At 38.9% G+C, this 19,841-nt stretch overlaps 2 protein-coding genes across 2 annotated transcripts; one reads left to right on the top strand and one right to left on the bottom strand.

Moving 5' to 3' along the window:
- Positions 1–391: 391 nt before the first annotated feature.
- Positions 392–2,972, bottom strand: LOC125277565. Its single transcript, XM_048206031.1, has 3 exons — positions 2,256–2,972; positions 1,582–2,012; positions 392–1,495 (listed from the first exon to the last, which is right to left on the bottom strand). Exons 2-3 carry the CDS (start codon positions 1,865–1,867, stop codon positions 936–938), a joined length of 846 nt encoding a protein of 281 aa, XP_048061988.1. The 5' UTR covers positions 1,868–2,012; positions 2,256–2,972; the 3' UTR covers positions 392–935.
- A 10,049-nt stretch (positions 2,973–13,021) lies between these two features.
- Positions 13,022–13,994, top strand: LOC125276395. The gene is made up of 2 exons (XM_048203813.1): positions 13,022–13,291; positions 13,391–13,994. The coding sequence occupies exons 1-2, from the start codon at positions 13,200–13,202 to the stop codon at positions 13,992–13,994; spliced, it is 696 nt and encodes a 231-aa protein (XP_048059770.1). The 5' UTR covers positions 13,022–13,199.
- The last annotated feature ends 5,847 nt before the right edge of the window (positions 13,995–19,841 follow it).

Below are 19,841 nucleotides of genomic sequence, written 5' to 3'. Positions count from 1 at the left end.
GTTTGATAAATGAGGGCCAGGATCTTTTAAAAGGGGGTGTGTGACATCTCAGTGAGTCACATGCTGTGTTCGAAATTGCCCCCTATACCCTCATTCACTATTCCCTACATTACCACACTAATATAGTCCACTTGAAGGAGTGAGTGAATTCGGACACCGTTTGCGCCGGAAGGGCTGCCGATTTCTCACAGTTTGTGCTTGCTGTTTAATAATCATTTGAAAAGTAGAAAACTGGCAGCTCCAGTAGTAATGAATATATATGTTGAACTCTGCCATGGAAACTAGCATGTACAAACCTTAAATGATTTAATGATTAATTAAAAAATAATTTATACCTGTATGATATTATGCTGGACCAGTGTGTTTGGAAAATTGAATGGATTGCTTCAGCTGCAGGCGCCATCTCCTGGCGAGACACGGGACTTTATTCAGCGTATGACTCACAGTGCATTATGGGTATTCTCTAGACATTGAGCTGCATCAGTTGTGCAGTAAAGACTAGAAGGGATACATGCGCACGCTGACTTTATCTACATTGACTACTGAACATTTCATGTTTTTCTTTAGTTTAATTGTTTTGTTATGAAGCGGTTGTGTGGCGTCTCCCGGATTGTTGCGTTCCTTGAAGAATTGTAACAAATGTAAATAAAACACCAAATAGAAATATTATAATAAAATTAACATAATAGATTCATCAAATAGTTCACATTAGAAACATTTATATAATATATGTAAACTAAATACAAATTGAATTAGAAAAAAAAAATATTTAAGAATTAGCAAAGATAAAAGATTAAATAGTACTTGAATAGTTCTTAAATTAGAAACCGTATATAAATGTAAAAAATACTAAATATAAATATTACAATAAAACAAAAATTAAGAGCAGAAACGGTATAATAAAATTAACAAGGGTAATAAAAGATGAAGATGAATTAAATATTAAGTCCTTCACTCAACAGGAGCAAGGGCCCGTTGCTCTGCCAACCAAAGTTCCACAGTTTTGCCCTCATAGGTGCTGCAGAAGGCCTTGCCAGCGTCCCGTGAGTGTCCGTACTCTTTGGTCTTTGGCTGCAGGTGAATATCTTGCGGTCTTTTACCTGCTTCTCTGAAAGACCTTCAGCAATGGCCTCCTCCCTCTTCTTCCTCCTCCAAGCAGTGGTCCGAGGAACATCCCTGACATTGTCAGCAGCAGCTAACCTCTTCTGCTCGGACCGCCAGTCAGAGACAGATCTTCCCGCAGCCGTGGCACAGAAATGTTTCCCTCTGTAGAAGCTGTGCCCAAACTCCAGTCTCTTGGGCTTTCCACAGAGCCCGCAGGGATACCCCTTTGGATCCCTTCTCCGTGCCGTGGCTCTGCCATGCTTCACGGCTTTCTTATCTTCTATAGCCCTCTTCCTCCTCCTCCAGGCTGTGGCCCTTGGCACTCTTTTAAGAGCCGTGTCAGTCACAGCTGGTGGAGCAGGGAGCACTGCCAAAGACGCACATGGAGGAACTGTAAAAGACAGTTATTTTAGACATTTGTTGACTTTCATATGACTTCATTCTTTTACATTCATTCATACTTCATACAAATCTTACTTGACACTTTGGCTGTCTTCATTTTTAGAGGCCACTGCTTGGATGTGGATGGGGTGGCTTCAGAACCATCTTCCAGGCTCTCACGAAACCTTCTCTTCTCGCATTCCTCCGCAGAAATAACAGGAGGCCAATGTGGTTTGCAGAACTTCATCTTCCTCTGTTCTTGTTTGGAGGCTTCTGCCTTGCAGACACGTAGTGTTGTGTCGTCCACATGTGAGGATAGCTTCTCCCTCCGTTCCTGGTCTCTCTGGGAAAGGACTGGAGGCCATCTCTGCTTTCTTGCCATTTTACAATGTAAACACTGCTTTCTCAACTCAAACTGGTCAATATTTCACACTGTGGGGCCACAACACTTATACTCGGGTGAATGGGCGGGGAGCAGGTGGCCGCTGGGGGGCCAACAGAGAAGACTGGCCCGGATTTTCCCAACCCTATGATGTATAAAACGATGAACACACCAGGGTTTCCACAGACTTCAAATGATTAGTAAATCTAGACTGTATATGTAGCATCTAAATGTCAGAATTAACTAATCAATTATTTTAAGTTATTAACATGAAGAAAGTCTGTATCTAGCTTACAGACATTATAGATCAAAGCCGTGGGCAGTTCTTCTAAACTGATGTTTTGGTTTGCATTTAAAAAAAAAAAAAAAAAAAAAATTCTTCACTAACCTGATATTTATGGCGAAAACTTTGCATACAGACAGCGACGTGAGTCGAAGGCGCTCTCAAAGTTGCTCGGAGAACTGGAAGAGTCCATAAAATGGCAGTTTGTGGTTTTTCACGGTCACTTCGTATTGCTGTATTTAAATTTACAGTAACATGTCCCAAACTACATTGAAAGTCCATTTGTACATGAGTCCACTTAAAAAGGGTGGTCTGGGGTGCAGTTTAAGTGAACTCTGGTACGGTTCGCTGCTGATATGAACGCAAACATACCAAATGGTGGAAGTGAACCGCTATTAATACCGTGTTATTTGATTTTAAAAATGCGTGTTTGAGTGAAACACACTTTCCTGACGAGCTTGACGCATGCTGCAAGCAGAGAACTGTAGTGTAGCCTCTCATTTCTGCTCGTCTTCAGCGTTCCACATTCTCGGCAGATGAACAAAACCAACGGTTCAAAAACAAATATAAAAGGGAGGAGCAACGTTATGCATTTTGCCACCTTCTCCTGCGCTGTCGTTACTAAGCAACGGAGTAAACCGCTGCTAATTTGACGCAAACGAACTGCAGGTCGGACCCAAATAATATAATGTGAGGGCAGGGGGAGGGGGGAACAATCGAACTTTGGTTCGGTCCAGGCAATCGAACCAAGTGTGAAAGCACCCTTAAGTGTCACGGTTTCGGTACAGTTCGGTATGTGCTATGTTCCGTAAAAAATACGAAATAAACTACAAGAAAAAGCACAAAAATACATGAGAGCTAAGATGCAAATAAAATAATGCTTTACAGGTTCAGGTACAGAAATTGAATAAAGTAATCAAATATAAAATAACACTGCATATAAACTTATTTGAATAGTTAAAGATGAAACATTATTGAAGTTACAAAAGCTATTCAGTCAAGAGTGATTTCCTCGCCATTTGTCGTTCGATGAACAAAACTCAGAGCAGGATTATTAGCCTGCTGTCCCTTTAAGACAATTCAAAGATCCAGTACACTTATACACATGCGTTGTCTGTCTGGTTTTTCTCCTAAGACATAACCTACTCGCTAAGATGGGCATGTTGACAATGTGTAAATTTGTCTGTTTAAACAATTTTTTTTTTTTTTTTTTTTTATTTGAAAATGCATGTCAACTCTGACAAAGTCTTAAGTCTGATGTTAAAAGTTTATGAAAATGCAGTGTACCAGTCCAGAATGCCTCAAGTCTCTCTTTCTCTCATTCAAAGTCCGCTATCTGAGCTTGTGTCATAAGTGATAAGCTATTTAACGTGAAGCACCATGTTTCAGTTGAAAAATCACAGACATGGAGATGTTAAAAGAAATGATTGCCATGAAAAGGGCAAGTTGTTAAATGTGACAAAAGTAAAACTCAATGAGTATAAAGAGGTCTTTAAAATAATACAAACCTTGAATGATAGAAGTGACTATTTTGATGAATTTATTCTGTGACCAGTAACTTTTGTCTGATCTTTGTCACCACCATGTGCAGGGCAGATGGCTCCGGTTCAAATGTAGCAGAACACTGAATGGACAGTTGTGAGAATTAAATTCACTGAGTGTAATCTCAGCATTTGCTATGTTTCTGATTTGAAGATGTCTAATGAATTTTAGTTATTAAATACTGCTGTCATTAACCTGTCTCCATGTTTTAACACTATTAGGCAGTCCAATGGCTCTGGTGGCTCTTGAGTGCACCTTCCCTAAGCTCCAGAAAACACCTGATTCTTAGAAAACTAAGATTTCTCTATACCACTCACCAGAAACCGCATTCCTAGGATGGCTTGGTTTTCATTGTGACAACTCCAGAACTTGATGCAACTATGCCAGGGGACAAGATAGAGCTAGAGATAGAGCTGATGGGAATGAGCTTTCAAGAGCCGGCTGAGACCATGAGGTGATTGTCCATAATTCATGGGGAGACCATAGCAAAATGTATTAACATGTTGGTTGCCCTATTGGCAAAACCTGTATAGAAGTTATGGATTCAGCATTGCGATGAATCCCTGAATTCATGAGCTGTGTTGATTCTGAACTATGTCTCTGTCATAGTTTCACTCCTGCAGGTCATTAGACAGGATAAGACACAAGACAGTTCCAAGGCATGGTGGTGGTTAAAGATGAAGACTGCTTTTGATGATTCAAGAGAAAGTTAAGTGAATTCAGCATTTAAACTAAAAAATTTAGGTTTGGAGGGTGAGGATGCCGCCCCGGGGTCCCCGAAGGCCTGCAAAAAGTCGGGCAAAAGGTCTGGCAAGAGTTTGGGCAAGCGGCCGGCACCCGCCGACAGCCCACCCACCTCCTCCAGCCCGTCGCCCCCTGGCAGCCTGTCGGGGGACAAACACCCGAGGGAATCCGCTTCCGTAAGTCCGTCTTCTCACGGGGGGCTCCTTTAACCGTTTGTGCGCCGAGTAGGTGTGTTTGCTGACTACTTCTCTTTTTTTTTTTTTTTTTTCTTTTTTTTTTTTCAGGAGCCGACTACGCCGTCCAAGCAGCGCAAACTCAGAGGAAGACGGGATTCCCTCAGGCTCACCTGTCCCCCCTGAAGAGGATGATGCTGCTGAAGGTTGCCAAGAGGGCCCGAAAGCAAACTGTTCTTTTTTTTTTTTTTTTTTTTTTTTTTTTTAAATACACGTTTAATTTAATAACAATTGAGGGCAAAATAATACTGACCCAAAAAAAACAAAAAACAAAAAAAAAATAATATTAAAAGGAAAAATATTAATTAAAAGTGGGCGGGGCATTTTTGATTAGTGGGCGTTCCCTGTTCATGGACAGGTGACTAGTTGTCATGGTCATTAACAAGGGCCGCTATTGGTTAACAAAGGGGAGTATAACGACCTCCATTTTGTGGATCTCATTACTGATGCAGTCATCACGAGAAGTGAGGTAATCTGTTGTATTTTTCTTAATTTATGCAATTAAGTGTTGTTATAAATGGCACGTTTGTACATTTTTCGACATCCATCGGTACAGTTAGGGTTAGTTCACCAGTACATGCTGCTCATAAAGCTGTATCGCGAGATTCTTATGAATTATAATCCGTATATATATATTTTTGGGCCTAAACCTGAGCAGCCAGGTGAGTTATTTGAGCCAAGGTCCTGGAAGGTCACTGCAATAAAACAAGTAAAAAATTTTTAAAACAGTCATATCTTAGTCTAAACCTAAAGTAATATTGTCAAACTATATATCATTTGAAAGCTTGCAGTCTCTAGATGTTATATTTGTTGCCTGCTTTTCTCAAAAAAAACAACTACACATGTACAGTAATTTTAAAATTACAATTTTTTTTTTTTCCCTTTACAGATCATGCCGAAAAGATACAGCTCCGGTAAGTTGATCTATTCTGTGATCCTAGTTCCTTGTGCCATCACAAAGTGTTATGAATCGTTTATGACACAGTAATAAATCATTTTGCATCATACACTGTGTGTTCGAACAAGTTTTTTTCATTTTTCTCCTATTAAAATCGTCTTTTCATATAGCAGTCAAGTGCCCGATGTGCCCCGCGTGGATCGTCAACATAAGCAAGCATCTGAGGACGGTCCACGAAGTGGCCAATGAACAACAAAGAGGCCTCCTGGCCCAGCTTGGCCGGCACAGAGTGAGGCTGGCCAACCTGGTTTGCCCACTCTGCGGCAAGCTGGTGAAATACCCCGAGAGTCACCTGGAGAAAGGCCACAGGGGCATGTCGGTAAGTCAGTCTTAAAACTAAAACGTTTACATTAATGTATGAAATAGCTGTCTGTTTTACTGAAATGTTGTTTTTATAATGTTTAAGGAGTCATCGCGCTCCGCGACGGTGAGGTCACTGGAGAGGTCAGTGACCGCGGGGAAGCTCAAAATCTTGAGGGATTCGGAGCCGGCGATCCCCCTGGTCCCCGACTTCTCCCAGCACGAGGCCCCACCCGACGTTCAACTGTCTCAGGAGGCGGCCTCACTGACCACGGCTGCAGAGGAACTGACCCTGATGCAGATATAGAGTAGGAATCCGTTGATCATCATAATCCTAATAGTGCTGAAGTTACTCAATAAGTGAACTTAAATTGATGGTTTGTGTTTCAGGTGAACTTTTTCCACCGGTCCACCACAAGGAGTTGGCGTCCAAAAATGTGGATTTTTATTTTAGTTGGTGACATTTTTCATTTGTTTTGTTTTTATATATTGTTACTCTTGTAAATAAAACATTGTTCTTTTAATTTTGTTCTTGTCTTTTTTGGCTGCAAACTTGAAACTTAGTGGAATGCATCCGACAGAGTGCGCCAAGCATGGTACAGGTGGTTTCATCCATAAAAATTTATATAAAATGTAAAAAAACATCTATAAGCACTTTTTCCGGGAACCATTATTTGGCGGCCACTATGTAATTGGGGAAATGGGATGTCTTTGTATTCCCGGCTCCCGTTCATACCAGAAGGTCCCAAACGACTTGAAACTTAGTGGGATGTATCCGACAGAGTGTGCTTAGTACAGTTATAGGGTTTTAATCCATAAAACTTTATTCAAAATATGAAACATCATCTATAAACACTGTGTCCAGGAACCCATTATTTGGCAGCCATTACTTAATTGGGAAGTGGAATATCTTTGAGTTTCAGCTCATATCTCGGGAACGCTATGGACTTTTTTTTTTTATATTGAAACTGTTGAAAATACAAAGTTGTTCCACATATATGACCGCCTCTGAACTTGGTCAATACTAATCCTATATACAGGCACTGGACTAAAAATACATTTAGTCATCGCTCCAAAAATTAATTCAACGGGACATGCTATAAATTAAGTCTCTGTTTGTCATTAACACTTATATTTCTCAAATTGCCGTATACGCTCTCGTTCTTGAACCCGCATTTTTTCTAATTCGAGCCGTCTATCGAATTCACGTTCCTTATTCTGCAGATTTAATATATCTAGCTGTTGCTCAAAAGTTAACCCGCTCTGTACTCCCGTCAAAACAACTGAAGAAACCTCTGGTGACAACGCTTCTTCATATTGTGTATATACAGTTAAAATCTATTTCTATTTTTCAAGATCATGAAAAGCTTTTAATTTTATATTACTCCTACTTCAAAATTAAAATGCTCAACTACTTTAGTCAGTTGCTCTTTTGTAAGGCCATTCAATTTCTCTACAGTAGGAGCAGCTAAAAAGTCCTGTAACTTATCCATTTTATCTTATCTTTTCTCAACAATAAAATTAATAAATGAAATTCTCACCAAGTCTCCTTAAATGCACAGACCAGAGGAAGATGAAATAAACAGACCAAAACAAAGTAGACAGCACTCTAATGCCAGAAGAAATTAAGAGCCATCCCGTATCTAACTAAGAGATCAAATAGCTAAATAAACTCAACCCTAGTCTTCAGTACGCCCACATGCAGCTCAACGGCTAATCCATCTACCCGCGTCCGACGTACCAAAAATAACAAACTAAAATAACAAACTAAAATAAAAAACAGCGTTACCGCTCTACAGCCTAACACGGGAGTTCGCGTGGCTCTGACGGTCTAACCCGTCTCGCTTCTTGGCAATTAGAGTGCAAGTCTTACTGACCTTTGGTCATGTACAAAAGAGCTTAACCCACCATCAAAGCCTCAATTGCAGAACAATTCTTTCCTCTCCAGTCCCAGCAAAATTATCCAAATCAAAATCCAAACTTTCAGTATGGCATTATGCAAACTCTCCCCAAAAATTCACAATATTACATAACTCAAACTTGACCGAATAACACGGCAGATATTGCATTTTGAGAAATAAAAAATGGACTTTTCAATATCGATCAGATACAATACGGATTTTGGTAAGAACTGAGGATTTTGGCAAGGAATGAGATAAATATCACTGCCAAATGACAGGTTTAAGGTTGAGGTCATTTAGCCCAAGATGTTCTAACGGACAAAACATTGAGAACAAAACTGACTTTATGAATGACTGAATGTTATCCATATGTAATCCAAGAAAAGTTGTTGTTTTATTAATTTGTACGTTTTGATGCTTGTCATTTTGCTGAAATGATTTTAACATTAGGTTTGTTCATTTGTTTTTTTATGGACTATAATGACTAAATAGATCGGTTGTAAAAAGAAAACAAAAGGGTTATTACGTAAATGTTTTGAGCCATTTTGAAATACTGTGAATTTTCTATTTTTGAAAGGATTTAAAAAAAAAAAAAATCTGCAGTTAAGATGATATACGTCTGTAGACTGTAAGCTGAAGGATGATTCTCTAGAGACTTTAAAGTGCTTGCATGGATTATCATGGGTCTTATTTTTCAGTGTTTACTTGTAGTTGGACCACAATTATGTTTTGAATCTTAAACATGATCTATAAGGGGTATAGTGAAAGGAGTGAATTGACCATCCCTCTTCTTGTATTGTATAATGAATTGGAAATCATAGTTTTCTAAAACACAGATGTAAATATACTGGTGTTTATGAGAACAGGCAATATCTGTATTTAGCATATAAGGGTCTGGCTTATGCCAGGAATGCAGTAACAGTGCTTACTCGTTTAGCCCGGATTCCAGAGAATAAATATGTACTCGTTTTGTAATCAATGAATTTGGTGAAAAAAAGAGAATTAGCCAAGATCGATAAGATCTGTAAAAGACATGTAAAGACAGTATGTGTAAGATCTGAAAGTCAATAAAGCTTTGTAGGATATTCTGTTCTAGTTAAGTCCTTTGAAGGGTAAACGTATTGCGTTTTATCCAGTTGTAACCTGTCAGGGGAGCATGGGTCAGCAATGTAAAATTTTGAAGCGCTCTCAATTGTATGACCAGATGTGGTGTTTAGGACTCAACATTAGCCTATAAGGGGGTACTGAAGGGGTGGATTCTGGAATCAAATACATCTTTTGAGCGATTTATATTCAAGATATTAATCAATATTTAGCCTTATAAATATTAAATTATTTGAATGACTTCAACTTGTTTAAGCATTTTCCTATCCATCTTCAAACACTAGAGAATAATGATGAATATTGTCTGTACCTCTCACTGAAAGAAAGGCACAACTCAGTATGTTTTGGGAATCTTTCCTGTTTATAGTTAAAGCTCGGGTCAACTTCAACCTTGAAGAAGCTCTGAATCTTGTGTATCTATGCTACTTAAGACCTTTTCACGACCTAGAAGGTCACCATGTACCTAAATCCCGGGTCCGAGCGTCAGAATCGTGATGGATGGAGATGAAGCTGGCTTCTGCTGATAAAACTGCAAACTATTCAGTAAAATTTTTTTAAACTCTGACTCTGGGTCTTCATTCATCATATCTGGTCTTTAACTGTAAAATTTCATTTCACCATGTCATTTGTTTCTTTTGTGTCTTGTAGAAGATGGATTACAGTGTCCAGTTCCGCAGGGAGGCCTCCGGTGAGCTCACCCTTAAACCCTCTCCTGAGGCAGCGGCTCTTGCTACTGCCTACAGGAAAAATCCCACCCCGGGACGCTCATGGCCTGCTGAAAGGGTGAAGGAGGAGGCCATCGCTCGCGTGGCAGCAGCAGGAGGTGACAAGTCCAATCGCCAGCTTGTGCTCAGTGAAGGCACCCTGCAGTTTGGCCAGTACCGGGGTAAAACCTTTAAATGGTTGCTTTCCAATGATGTTGATTACGCAGCCATGGTGCTGGCCGTGCATCAGCGGGAGCGTGAGGGCGGCGACACCACCCAGTCTGCTGTCATGGGCAACAAGGATGCATTGCTGAGGTATGCAGGCCTGTTTCCTGACATGGTGGCTGCCATCAATGAGCGCCGGGTCAGAGAGGGCACTGGCACACCGGCCTAGGAAGACCAGGTGCTTGTTGGATTTGGCAACTTTGCCACCATCTCTTTCAAGGACCTTTATGAGGCGACAGACCTCATATGGGTTCACATCTCTAACAGAGGATGCAGACAGTAGAGAATGCGTAATGTTGGGGCTTGAGCTAATTCTGTGTCCCTCCTTTTCAGCTTCATCAAGTGGGTGAGGAAGCAGACAGCCAGACCGGGTACGAAGATGGAAACTCTGCAGAAGTACATTCGGAGAAGAGACACTGAGATGCCGTCAAAATCAGCGCCTCCAGGCATGAAACTTAACCTTGTTTTGTTTATGTAGGGTTTATATTATAATTCTTGCATAAACTTAAGTTATTGACGCTCATTGGGGAACAGTTCAACTTTTGTATACCGGAACCTGTGCGTCAGGCACAGAGCATTGGATTGCCCAGACAACCCATTATCTCTCTGTGGTTGGCAAGTTCCCGGACTATGCCACAGACCCTAGCAGTCTCGCTGCCCAGCTGCCTCAGAAAAACTGACAGGTCTTTGCACATTAATAATTCTTTACATCCTATTTCAGGTCACTAAGAAACTGGCTGGTGAGGCTGCTGGCACAGCAGCATGGGCTACAGATGTAGGAAATGAGTTTGGGCAGGTCCTCATATGTGTCTTCACTGAAGCAGAGGGTGACGGCCTGCTTCCCATGTGCTCAGGACTCGTAGAGCGCTACCGGAGAGCTGGAGAAGCTCCTCCCCAAGTCCTCTACGTAGACGGTGACTGTTGCTCTGCCACCGGGAAAGGAAAGGCGGCAGCTATGTTTAGTGAGTGGGACCAGCTGATTGTCAGGCTGGACGTGTGGCACTTCATGCAGAGGTTTGCAGTAGGAGTGACCACAGACAGCCACCCGCTTTATGGCCGCACTTGAGGGGCCCAGGAGACTGAGCAGCTAATTGAAAAGCTGCTTAAAGACTTCGCAGGGGCAACAGACACCATGGGCATCAAGCTCCTTGACCAAGAGAGGATGCAGGAGATCTGGCGGACCCAGCAGCGCCACATCCAGTGCATCCAGGACCCGCCAGGTGTACAGCTGTACAGGAAGACGGGACAGGTGACCAAGGATGTGGTCATTCTACCCGTGTACCGCTGTGCACGTGGCTCGACATCCCTGGAGTCGTTCCACCTGCACCTGAATCGCTTCGTGCCAGGTTTGCATTACTCAAAAATAGCGTTTGTTGTTTATTTGTGTTTGCACTGTTTGTTTGTTTTTTCCATGGTGATAATTTCTTCTTTTTCTTTTTTAGGTACAAGGGCAAATGCCTTGCATTTTCAAATGTACCTGTTGGATGGACTGGTGCAGTGGAACGAGGTGCGTGGGCCCGCGGCAGTTGAAGGTGCCAGCAGGGAGGAGATCTGCTATGGCGGCCAGCTGCTGCAGAACTGTAATGCACTGAGCCAGCAGCTTCTGGGTCTGAAACTGGTTCAGGATTACACCAGCCCCGGGGAATACACAGGTTTGTGTTCACGCAGACATTCTACTTTTTACTGTTTTTCACCCTGTATTTTTACAGGAGAGCTCATTGGTGTGGAATACTTGTATTCCCAAACCAGCAGAGCGTTTGAAGAAAAGCAAGGTGTAGATCCTGACATTCCAGATGGGATTCAGGATGAAGACCTGCAGGGTGATCTGGAGGGTGATGAGGGGTTTGAGGATCTGTGCCTTGATGAGCCCATAGAATTTAAGGAGCTCGAGGGCAATGACCTGCAGCCCCTTCAGGAACAGAAAGCGGATCTGCAACCTCCTGGTCAGTCCTCATCCCAGAGGGACCCAACTGCTGAATCTTCCTCTCCTGCCTCGTCCAGGTAAATGAACACCCATAAACACACTGTGTACACTGAGATTTTAGGGTGTGTGATAATGTTAATATTTCATTTTGGGGTCTATTTTGTAATAATGGGCCCCATTCATGAAACTTTAGTAAATATACACAAGCAAATTGTGGGTAATTTGCTCATAAAATGGACCTTTATGAAAACTCTTCTCCGGATTCACAAACACTTTGTATACAACGGATTTAGTAATTAAATGCATGTATATGAATGAATTCTAGGCATTCATAAATAGGGCGCATGTGCATGCTCATTCGTCATTAGCTTAATCCCCGCCCATGAGATATCATACAACTATGCAAATTACATGTCCAGGAATGCTGTGGAATCTTCTGGACTTTTCTTAGGTTTGGCTTCAGTATATTGCATAAATTCAACAGGGACTAATAGGCCATATGCCTAGCAATAAATAATCAATTATCGTGTCTACCAAAGTGTTTTTAGCCAGCTAAAACATGTCTGGTTCTCTCCTGAAAACGGCCAGCTGCTGGCGCTTGAAAGTGCATTGCCAGCACAGCGTTTTTCCAGCTGAGATACTTTGGTTGCTATGATACAGAATATCCATGACAATAACATGTTATTATTATCTCATTTTGAAGAATATTACTGAATATAAAAATGCAGTATCCAACAATATTAACTTCATTGTTGTTCAGTCGTTGTACAAGTAGAATGATTGGTCGGTATAATATTATATATATAGAATCCGAACATTTACAACAGAACGACTTTTCGAACGATTTACACATTTGTTCTGCATGTGTTTCATGAATAAGGCCCATTGACTGTAGATTATCTCACTTATTTCACAGCTATAGTAGATAAACGGTTGTGAAAATTCCTTTAAATTTTGGTACATTTATTTGACATCACAGGTGAAAAAAAATTCTATAATGTACTTAAAGTACTCCATTTTCAAGTACAAAATTAGTGCATGAAAATAGAGCACCTTAAATACATTATGGAAGTGTACTTTTTCACCTGGGATTGAATTGGAGTTTATTAACTTATTTTCATGTACAGATTGAGAGTGTGGGACCAGATGGTCAAGCTGGTTACGACCACGTCATTAGGCTGGCCGACAGTCTGGTTGACCTGCACCATCAGGGGTTTGTCACTCAGAGTAAGGTGGATGAGATCGTCATGCTGTGGAACAACCTGTCAGATCATGACGAGTGCTGGGCCACTGAAAGTGCCCAAGTCGAGTAGTGGAAGCCATCTGCCTGGCTCTCTGCTGAATTTACCCTGCTGGTCAGACCATCGCCGGAGTCCAGGTAAACCGATGGGCTGCCATCCTAAGGGATTACAGGATGATCCGAGACATAGTCCTGGGCAGCCCCGGAATCATGGCTGGAACAAAATTAAAGCTCTCTGAGCTAAACCAACTCACAATCTCCCAGCGGTAGGTTCAGTAATTAATCGTTTTCATTTTTGTCTGTTTTCATATTCATAATCATCATTACACACGTATACTGTCTTTTATGGTCTTTTCTGTACATAGGCACAATGCTCGAATAAAGAAGCAGGAGAGGGAGGTCTTACAGCTGGACACTGAGCCTTTTACTGCTCCTTTGGTGGCACCTGAACACCTCCCACCGGTACTGCCAAAACTAATGGAAGCAATCCAGCATGGACACTCATCTTTTGAGTTTGAAATACCTCAGGATGCGTCTGGACAGGCAGCACCGTGTTCTCAAGGCCAGCCTCCTCCAGCGGGCTCGACGGCAGCAGCTATTGCCAGACCTACATCCCACTCAGCCACTTCTTCCATACCTGCCTCTGCTGCTGCACATACATCTACCGCAGCACCTGTGCCTTCTGCGTCTACAGCCACGCCCATACCTGTTGTAGGAGCACCTGTACCAGTCTCAGCACCAGACGAGAAGAGGGTGCCCAGGACCACAACATGGCGGCGAAAGAAGCTGTCAGAGGCAGCCGCAGCTCAAGGTTTGAACCCGACGAAACGTCAGATACCTCTGCAGTTCCTTTGCCAAAAGTGTGGCCAGCGAAAGACTAAAGATTTTGGCCACAGACAGTTCCGGGGTGTCTACTTCTGTGCAAAGGCTTCTGGGAAGACAAGAGAGGAGAGACATATGTATATATAAATATTTATTTATTCATGGTTTAATGCCATATCAGCAGCAATGGCTATATTCATGGCAATCAGCAGTATCACTTCAATACATTGTATACCATAATTTAACAATTTTGTCTTAAAAACAAACACTATACAAAATCAGACATATATACCAATAACAACAACATAAATAACAACAATTACATAGAGTCTTTCAATTGAATATTCGACAAAAATTCTAAAATTACTCCAGGAGAAACCTTTTTAAAAAGGTCCATTAATGTGTTCTCTGTATAAAACCGTTGTCTAATATTATTTAAAAAAGGACATTCTATTAAAATATTTTTACACTCATGAAATTCTTACACAAATCACAGACTGGTTTTTCTTCCCCCATCAGTAAATATGAATGAGTGAGTCTTGAATGACCAATTCGGCATCTCGTATATACAACCTGGTCATATCGGTTTTCAAAATAATAACTAATAACTCCTTGATTTAACACTGGATTCACCTCATATAATTTGTTATTTACACATTCGTTCCATTCCATTTGCCATTTCAAAAGGACTGATGTATCTGGGTCTGGCTTCATACAAATGTGAATATGGAGGATGAAAAACTGAAAAATATGCTGGGTTACTTTCATTAGCTTTTAGCTTAACTACATAGTTGAGAGACAGTTTCAGCCTTCTGTTATATATAACGATGGTTCTCTTGCTTCTGTATACAAGCTCTGAATTGGGGAAGTCCTAAATGCTCCTAAGGCAAGTCTCAATCCTGTATGATGTCCTGTGTCCAGCATTTTGATGTATGACTTCCTAGCAGATCCATAAACAATACTCCCATAGTCCATTTTTGATCGAACAAGTGTCCTATAAAGTCTCAAGAGTACTTCACAGTCTGCACCCCATTTAATCCTTGCTAGCACTTTTATAATATCCATTGCTTTAAAACATCTATTTCGCAGCATTTTAATATGAGGAATAAAGGATAGTTTGTTATCAAAACTAATTCTCTTTTACGACTTTTATAAGTTCTCTTTCTAAAAAAAGCTCAGGATCTAGATGCATAGATCGCAAAAAAACAAAAATGCATACATACGGTTTTTGATTTAGAAAATTTAAAGCCATTTTTTACTGACCAGTCATACATTTTATTTATACATATTTGTATTTGTCTTTCAATTACATTCATATTTTTCCCTTTATAACAAATACACACATCATCTACATATAAACTACTAAATACCCATTTTTATTTCAAATTTATCCAATAGAGTTTTTCGTGTTCGAGTAAGAGATGTATTATCTGACTTGCATGTACAAGAATCAGGAGTGCCTCAAGGAAGTATACTTTCAGTAACTCTTTTTAGTATTAAAATTAATGGTATTGTAAGAGTTATGGGGTCTAATATCCCCTAAACCCCATATCGTACAAATCTTTTAAAATACCATACCTCCACATAGTATCATAGGCTTTTTCTAAATCAAAAAATACCGCTACTACATGTTCTTTTTTAATAAAACCATCGCGTACAAAAGATTCTAATCTTATAAGTACTTTTTCCTCGTCTAAATCCACACTGATATTTACTGATCTTTTCATTTTTTTCCAAGGTCCACACCAGCCGGTCATTGATCATACGTTCCATGGTTTTACATAAACAACTAGTTAGGCTATTGGACGATAATTATTTGAGTCAGTATGGTCTTTTCCAGGTTTAGGTATTGGTATAATTATTGCCTCTTTCCAGTAATATGGTAATTCTACTGATTTCCAGATCTTATTGAAATTTTCCAGTAGAATCAATAATACACTATAGGGTAAATGTTTCAAAAACTGATAGTGAACTTTGTCAGGTCCAACGGCAGTGTCATTGGAGTTTTTTATGGCTTTCAAAAGTGTATATATAAATAAACATTTTCCTTTTTCTAATGTCTGTGTACATTTCTGCTTTATTAGATATGTGCAATACTTACAGTATACCAAGTATGAGTGACTCAAAAATCTATTAAATAATATAACATGTATAAAGGTTTTACAATACCATAGTAATTTTATTGCATACCAGATAAAGAACCTGTTCAAAATTAATTTAAAAGCACTTCAAAAACTTTAAAATGCTAATGGATAGGGAGGATTGGAAACAAATACCTCATTGTCCAGAAGTCAGAAAGAAAAGATGACTGAGTCCTGAATTACATTGATGCATATGGTATAAACAACACATTCTGTATTTGATCATTTTTTATTATTATTATATATGTATATGTAAAAAACAAAAACAAAAAAAACCACACGCACAAGGATTGATTACTTAATTTTACTGATTCCAAATTAGTTAGTAACGTAATCCTTTACCTTAATTGTGTAACGTAATCAGACTACTTTGATTACTTTTGACTATCCTATTTAGATCAGTGAAATGAGATTAATCTTGTACCATATTGATATAAAAATACAAAGAAAATATATTCCATTCTTTATCAACATGAAGTGTGTTAAATATTACATTAAGTCAGAGATTAAATAAAAGCTAAAAAATTAACATTTACATTTTTTTTTAAAAATCTAAATAAAACTAAAAAAAAAAAAAAAAAAAAAAAAATATATATATATATATATATATATATATATATATATATATATATATATAGTTTCTCCATGTCATGTGACCACTGACTGACAGAACTGTGAACTTAATTTTATTATTTCTGTATTATTGGCCTAACTTATTAACTTGGGAAAAAAAAAAAAAAAAAAACAGGAGGTTCAGCTGACAAAAAAACCAACAACAAAAAAAAAAATATTAGAGAATCCCTGCATTGCATGTTAATATGAAATGTGAATTTGCACATTTTAATGTGTTTGAAAGACAAAAGCCTTCCAAAGACACTAATACATGGTCAAATGACTATATTCAATAATTACAGGGATAGTTCACCCAAAAATGAAAATTATCCCATGATTTACTCGCCCTCAATCCATCCTAGACGTATGTGACCATCTTCTTTCAGACGAACACAATCTGAGATATATTAAAAATATCATTAGTGCTCAAAGGTTTATAATGGTTCTGAATGGGGGGGGGCGCGTTTTGAAGTCAAAAATAATGCATCCATCCATAACAAAAAATCCATACGACTCCAGTGGGTTAATAAAGGCCTTCTGAAGCGATGCATTTTTTTGTAAGAGAAATATCCATTTAAAACTTTATAAATTCAAATAACTAGCTTCCTCATTTTAAAGAGAAATTTCAGAGTAAATCATGATAATTTTCATTTTATGGTGAACTATCCTTTTAATGTGTTCATCAGGACTGGATTAAATATGCAATGCTGCAATGCTGAGAAAACCTTTTTTAAAAGTGAAATGATTTCTGTAAATCTAGTGATCAAATGCTGTGTGTGTCTCAGTTTTCAGTGATTGCACAGACAGACCAGCCACTAGTCATGTGAATGTTACACAAACCTGGAAGACCTTCTGGACATATATAAGCAGTAGACTTTTATAGAGAGAAAAAAAAAAAGATTAAAAAGTAGTGGGGAGAATCAATGAATTATGATCAATTTACTGCCATCGTGAGAATAATGTAACCAATAATAAGTAAAAAAGTAACTGTAGTCTTATTACAAGTATTTTAAAATGTAATATAATCTAATAATCTATATACTTATTTTTGTGAACCACTTTCAGAATCTGTGAAAATGAATAATTTTAACAAAATAAGAGGGATCATACAAAATGCATGTTTTTTTTTTAATTTAGTACAGTCCTGAATAAGATATTTTACACAAGAGATGTTTACATAAAGTCCACAAGGGAAAAAAAATAGCTGAAATTATAAATATAACCCCATTCAAAAGTTTGTGAACCCTTGATTCTGTGTGTGGTCACCTGATGATCCATGACTGTTTGTGTGTTTTATGATGGTTGTTAGAGCCCTGCACGGCCCGTGTCCAACAGCTTGTCAGAAATTTCGAGCCCAACTGGAGCCCGTTCTTCTTTTTTTATATCCTCCCGTAACGCAGCCTTTGCAGTTTTGTTTTTAATTGCAAAGTAGTTGTAATCCTTCTCGTTTCTTTATTAAGTCAATTTAGAAAAATATTTGGAGCACTTTTTTGTTTGTTAAAGTTTGTTTCTTAGAAGTGTGCAGCTGCCGACAGGAAGTTGACCACGTTTGATCGATTTAGACTCTCAAATCAACACTCGTCTTGCCTACAATAAAAGCCATTAGATATAAAACACTAATATAAACATTTCACGGTGTTAGTTTATACGTTTATTAGCACTAGCACAGTAAAAAAGCAATTCTGACAAGCTTTTCAACGGGCTGCTCACAACAGCGTGCGGAAAAAACTCACAGGTTGTCTTACTTCAGGCCTACAGCTAGCTATGCATTAATCAAAGCTTCGCCACAGAACATAGTCATTTTCAAATGAAAAGTGAGACCACATGCTACAGCCAGAAGATCACTCATATAGAGAGAATCGTGGAGAAAAAGCACAGCATCCGTACTGGAAAGTTTTAATTAGGGACGCTCATAATTGACTGGTTAACTGTTAACCAAGACGTTTGACCAATTAATACTATCGGTTAGACGGTTTAAAAAGAAAACAAACCATAAACATACAGCTATAGACAATAAATCCTATAAACCGTAGCCTATTCAGAACAGAACCATAACGAAAAATAAAAGAACATGTCGCCTACCTCTCCAATTCAGCACAAATCCAAATGTTTCCATGTTCACAATGTATTTGAATGCTAAACTATTATTTAATATGTAAATTATAAGCTTTGTACTTAGCTCGCATTCCAACAATTATTTTGATAATAAACAGGCTGCGATGTCCAGTTAGAAATGTGAGAACTGATAAGCTATGTTGTGTATGTGCGCAAGGCGCCGGCACGATTTCTCCATTGAGCGCTGAATGATTTTGAGATTCATCTTTTCACACTGAGGACGACTGAGGGACTCAAACTCAACTATTAAAAAAGGTTCAAACATTCACTGATGCTCCAGAAGGAAACACGATGCATTAAGAGTCGGGGGTGAAAACTTTTGAATTTGAAGATCAAGGTAAATTGTATTTAATTTGTCTTCCGGGAAACATGCAAGTATCTTCTGTTGCTTCCGAAGGGCAGTACTAAATGAAAAACAATGATATTTAAACAAAATAAGAAAAATTGTGACATCTTCATCCTGTTCAAATGTTTTCACCCCCAGCTCTTACTGCATCGTGTTTCCTTCTGGAGCATCAGTGAATGTTTGAACCTTTTTAATAGTTGAGTTTGAGTCCCTCAGTTGTCCTCAGTGTGAAAAGATGGATCTCAAAATCATTCAGTCACTGCTGGAAAGGGTTCAAATACGCAAAAAATGCTGGAAAACTGAAGAATCTGCAGCAGCTGGAGGATTTTTCTGAAGAACAGAGCTCAGTTTAACTGCTCAGAACAAACAAGAGACTCATGAACAACCATCACAAAACACACAAACAGTCGTGGGTCATCAGGTGACCACACACAGTATTGAGAATCAATGGGTTATTTTAATAAATTCAGCTTTTTTTTTTTGTCTTATGGATTATATGTAAACATCTTATGTAAAATATCTTACTCAGGACAGTACTTAATAAAAAAAATAACATGCATTTTGTATGATCTCTTATTTTGTTAAAATTATTCACTTTTTCACAGATTCTGCAAGAGGTTCACAAACTGTACTTATATAAATATGAATACAATACTGTTGAAATAACAATATGACACTATTTAAATACAAAAAATAAGTTTAATATATTCTAAAATGATTTATTATACATTGAAATATTTAAATATGATTTAAATGACTTGATATATAAGGGTCCTGAAT

The sequence above is a fragment of the Megalobrama amblycephala genome, linkage group LG10, assembly GCF_018812025.1.
Source record: "Megalobrama amblycephala isolate DHTTF-2021 linkage group LG10, ASM1881202v1, whole genome shotgun sequence".
Lineage (NCBI taxonomy): Eukaryota > Metazoa > Chordata > Actinopteri > Cypriniformes > Xenocyprididae > Megalobrama > Megalobrama amblycephala.
This window is presented reverse-complemented; position numbering and strand designations above follow the sequence as displayed.

Coding starts and splice junctions, on each gene's coding strand:
- LOC125277565 (XM_048206031.1), bottom strand. CDS start 1,867: ATGGCAAGAAAGCAGAGATGGCCTCCAGTCCTTTCCCAGAGAGACCAG. Junction 1,496..1,581: donor GAAGACAGCCAAAGTGTCAA/GTAAGATTTGTA, acceptor TGTCTTTTACAG/TTCCTCCATGTGCGTCTTTG.
- LOC125276395 (XM_048203813.1), top strand. CDS start 13,200: ATGATCCGAGACATAGTCCTGGGCAGCCCCGGAATCATGGCTGGAACA. Junction 13,292..13,390: donor CAACTCACAATCTCCCAGCG/GTAGGTTCAGTA, acceptor TTCTGTACATAG/GCACAATGCTCGAATAAAGA.